General features: G+C 32.4%; 1 protein-coding gene across 1 annotated transcript; it reads right to left on the bottom strand.

Annotated features, from left to right (window-relative positions):
* Positions 1–1,592: 1,592 nt before the first annotated feature.
* LOC113853046 (uncharacterized protein At4g26485-like) lies at positions 1,593–3,745 on the bottom strand. The gene is made up of 4 exons (XM_027483490.1): positions 3,493–3,745; positions 3,181–3,379; positions 1,857–2,221; positions 1,593–1,739 (listed from the first exon to the last, which is right to left on the bottom strand). Exons 1-3 carry the CDS (start codon positions 3,719–3,721, stop codon positions 1,936–1,938), a joined length of 714 nt encoding a protein of 237 aa, XP_027339291.1. The 5' UTR covers positions 3,722–3,745; the 3' UTR covers positions 1,593–1,739; positions 1,857–1,935.
* Positions 3,746–4,589: the final 844 nt, after the last annotated feature.

The following is a 4,589-nucleotide window of genomic DNA, read 5'->3' as shown; positions in this document are numbered from 1 at the left end:
GAAGCTTGTATACTCTACAATATCAATAATTACGCGTTTGAAAACTAATTAAAATTATGTTAAGCCAGGTTTCAACATAAAAACTTCCATTTATAACGATGAAATGGATCCATGTTTAAGTATATTTGTTGCCAAACATCACATAAATGTAATGACCTTGTAATAAAATGAAATGCATTTCATTTTCTACTATTTCTATGATTTCCCTCCATTGAGCCGTTTTGCATCAAAAGCAACCAATCGGTATGACTGAAAATTGTGTTATAGCAAAAGGGTAACATTGATTAAACAATACAAACCCAATCTCTATCAGCAGATGAACTTGTAACTCGAATTGCACTGACCTTTCTATTTAGGATTGGGCTGTGTGGGGCAGAGCACATGATCATCGGATGGGACAAGCAACCAATGGGCCAAATTTTTGTCTTAAACAAAGTTTGGACTTCCAATTACTGTTTCCAAATATTGACGAAAATATAATTTACTGTTTCCAATTGCTATATTATTTTCAAGATTTGACTGTACATCTAATCTTTGACAAAAAAAAAAAAGAAGACTACATTTAATCGTCATACTTTAGTTTATATGTGATTTTGGTCTTTAATTTTAATTATTTGGATTCAATTTGTTAATTATTAACATTATTAAGTCTCCTAAAATTTCATCTAATAATCAATAATAATGTGTCCGACATTGACTTGTATATATTGACAATAAAAAATATAAAATGTTTAAATAAAAAAAAAGTAAAAAGGATTTTGTCCTTTTTTATATATTTTTAATTGTCAATCTAAACAAATGAATGACTTCCTTGTTAGGAAACAATCAATACAAATCAAGAAAAATTTGGAGTGACGATATTTTAATGATTAAAAATTATGAGAAGTAAATACAAACAATTAAAAACTAATAATCAAAATTACACATAAACTAAAATTTAAATTTTTTTCAGTTGGCCTTGCCATTCGTCGTTTTATAGTAGCAAAACTTGCCTAGCATTTTAAAGAGGTAATGAGATAAACTTCAAAGTTGATCAAATTGAATGCATATAATATTGAGAGATAAATTTGATAAATATAGGATGTAATTGAAAAAAATGGATTTAAAAGTTAAAATCATGGAATATACGGATGATAGCAATAACCATTGCAAATGAAAGGGAGTGATGCAGGATCTGGTTCATCAATTTTACTTCTAAGTCAAATCAATATTCGCACCGCCAAAAAGTTTCCTTTTCTACGTTTTTCCAACGCTACTACTTATCATTACTTTCCTACACATTAATTTGAAGTATATATTCTGAAACAAATTTTGACATCTAAATGTAGTTTGAAATATAATTTAATACGGTAATAGCTGAGTAACGCTAAGTCAATAATTTTGACATCACGTTTGACTCCTTTTGACAAATTAGGCCAACACCCAATCACTCATGTTCTTACCAAAATTAAAAAGTAAACAAAAACAAATATACATCAATAAGGAAAATTTTTTGCTTAGTTCTTAACTTTTCTTCAATTCATTGTAAAAAAACTAACACCAACATATCTCCCAATTTCTTTGTTTTTCTATTTTCACAAGAGGAAGGGTATATTGGGTTGAATTTCAGGGATTTAAGGCTTCCGCTATCCCCTTAATCATTCAATACTTTCTTACCTGGGTTCATGAGTTAAAAGATTCACATCTTGTAGTGAAGTTGAACACAATTTGCAACAAAGAACAAAGCAAAACAACCCCTTGAAAAAATAACAGACTAAGCTCCACCACATCCATTTTTACAGAAAGATCACCATCTCCGCAAATGCAAATCCAAGATTGGCATTTTTTTTATCTGTTTTGGTACATGAAAGTTTAGGGAAAAGAAGAGGTCTTTTAAAATGACTTTGATCTTCCACATGAAATCCAACACTTAATTTCAACCAGTTACTATCAGTGTCAGAGAGAAGTTTGGAGCTTGAACTTGTAAGTATTAGATTCCCCAATAGGGAAGGATGCATCAGATGATTTTCCATGTGCTCTCTTGTTGTCATAACCAGGATAATCATCCTTGAAAAATGGCACAACTTGTTGCAAGACAAGTCCTCTCTTTTCTGCCTTCTTTACCAGATCCCATTTGTTGTATGGATCACCCTCCTTGTGCGTTACATGAATCTCCCCTCCCTCTTTCTTCACTAGAACTTTGGCATTTGCCAAAAAACCCTTCAACAATCTTTTGTTCAACCTGCTTGGTTGTCACAAATTCAGATCCATCAGTAACCACACACTGGCTCAAAAGATAAAGAACAAATTCTAATTAAAATAAACCAAAATGTTTGCATGTATCCATAGTCCTTAGTGTTACCACACAAGAATGTATGCATCACTAAATACTCATTTGTGATCTTAAATATATCAAAATTTAAGCATAACTACGCGATGATATCAGAGGTCAAGCATCAATTCCAAAACCCAAAATCCGTTGTTGAAAGGAAAATCTAAGGGTTTATTTGGTTGAGTAGGTGTAAAGTATGAAGGTACAATACAGAGGATGAAGTCAAAATGAATTTCAACAAAAGCTATTGTCCACGGTAAAAATGAGTCATTTTTCATCTTATATTTTGTTATAAAAAGCAAGCAAAAAATAATTTCTATTTCAAGTTTCTCACTTTCCACTTGGCACCTACTAAATTTTATCAATTTAACCAACCAAAATTTAGAGTGAATACACTCCTATTTGCTTTTACTTCAGAGGAGGCTAGTGCAAATTTTTTTATTGCTAAGGCTATACTCATTTGCCCTAATTTAGGAAGTAGAAAGATGGTTCAAATTGTTGGAAGAGTAGAAAGAGTTCAAATTCCAAGTCCTAGATAATAAGACTTTGGATAGGGTAAATGTAGATATTTATAAATAGTGATTAAGTTGACTCTAACAGACTTTGCTTTCACAGAATAAAGTTATTGACGAACAAACCAAATTATTTGAAAACAGATTCATAAGAACCTCACTGAGGGCTTCATGTAGAAGGAAGGATCACAAACAATGTACAATAACTAAAAAGAAAAGGCAAACAAACAAGTGTGTTTGGAACCGAGGATCTATTACAGAAGTCACAACTAATAACATTAAAATAAACGTGAATCTATAGGCATATAAATGCTAATCCAAACACGCTATAAGAGATAACAAGGAAGAAAACATAACTGGATCTGGCAGTAACTATTCTCTGGATATAGAAAGCCAACATGAGGGAAGTTGTAGACAACACGATCAAACCTCTGAGTCTTGAGAAAGAAGTGTTGATTCATTTCCTTAGCATCAACACCGTAAAGGACGAGACAACCTCTTTCTTCAAGCTCCATCACATTACTCAACCCATTACTGTACTTTTTTCCAATGTTCTCTGCAAATAATAATAATAATAATCAAATCAAAAGGGTATGATGTACAAAGCCTCCAAGTTTGTTTTTGTTAGCATTTCCATGGGTGAAAAGAGAGAAAACAAAGAACTTTAACCTTTGGAATCGAGGGAAGTGGCAACGAGGTTGTGGGCAGAAGCAAAGGCTCTTGCCAAAGAGAGAGAGAAAGAGAAGTCACCCTCTCCAACAAGGAGAATCCTTTGCTTTGATGAGTAATGCTTCTTCCATTTCTCTTCCTTCTCTAACTCTAACTCTAACTCTTCATCATCCTCATCAGTGTCAACATCATCATCGTCGTCATCATTGTCAAATTCTCTTCTATCCATTTTGTTTTGATGAATAGTCTTGCACTGGTGCTTCGGTGGCGTGGTCTAAAAGATTTCCACTGCCAAACCCATTGACCAATTATCACGTATGAAACAAAGTGAATACCTTTATTATGCTTTTATGGTGTTTTGTTTTACTCTTTCTATATGCAGTGCTCATTAAAGTGCAATGGCTAATTCTCCTCCGAAACAAGACAGATTCCCACCCTCCTTTTTGGCTTTTTTATTTAAATAATACTTTTTTAAAAATAAATTCTTAAAATAAGATTTATTCTAAACTATTTCTTTGTCTGGAGCTTTTTTTTTCAAATCAGCAGCAATATCGCACATGCATAGACGATAGCAAATTTTTATTATTATTTTAATAGAGTATCGTTCCAATATTACTGATATTACACAAAAAATAGACACTTATCAAAATCGCATGAGTATCGGACAAAATGAAACAATAACATATTTTTATTATTATTTTAATATATTATCGTCGTCCAGCATTTGAAACTCATATTTTTTTAATCAATTTTAATACTATCGCTGCAGATTAACCGATACTCATTTTTTATTATTATTTTAATATTTCGCCATAAAAGTACGAAATATAACTTCTTAGAGCGGTTACTTTAAAACCGCTCTCATAACTCTATTTTAGAGAGCGGTTCCTTTTGAACCGCTTTCAAAAGTCATGTTTTTTTTACTTAAATAATACTTTTTTAAGGAACCGCTCTAGTTTACGATTCGACACGTGGCAGTAGTATCGGACTTTACTGGACGATAGTTTTGTCGCTAGTCAACGAGCGTCAGCTGTATCGGTTTGACTGGAGCGATACTATTGCTACACCGACACGTGGCACGGTGCATGTAAAAATCC

This window comes from Abrus precatorius, unplaced genomic scaffold, assembly GCF_003935025.1.
Source record: "Abrus precatorius isolate BTA unplaced genomic scaffold, Abrus_2018 Scaffold10, whole genome shotgun sequence".
NCBI classification, from domain to species: domain Eukaryota; kingdom Viridiplantae; phylum Streptophyta; class Magnoliopsida; order Fabales; family Fabaceae; genus Abrus; species Abrus precatorius.
Note: the sequence above shows the minus strand (reverse complement) of the source record. Positions and strands in the feature narration are given on the sequence as shown.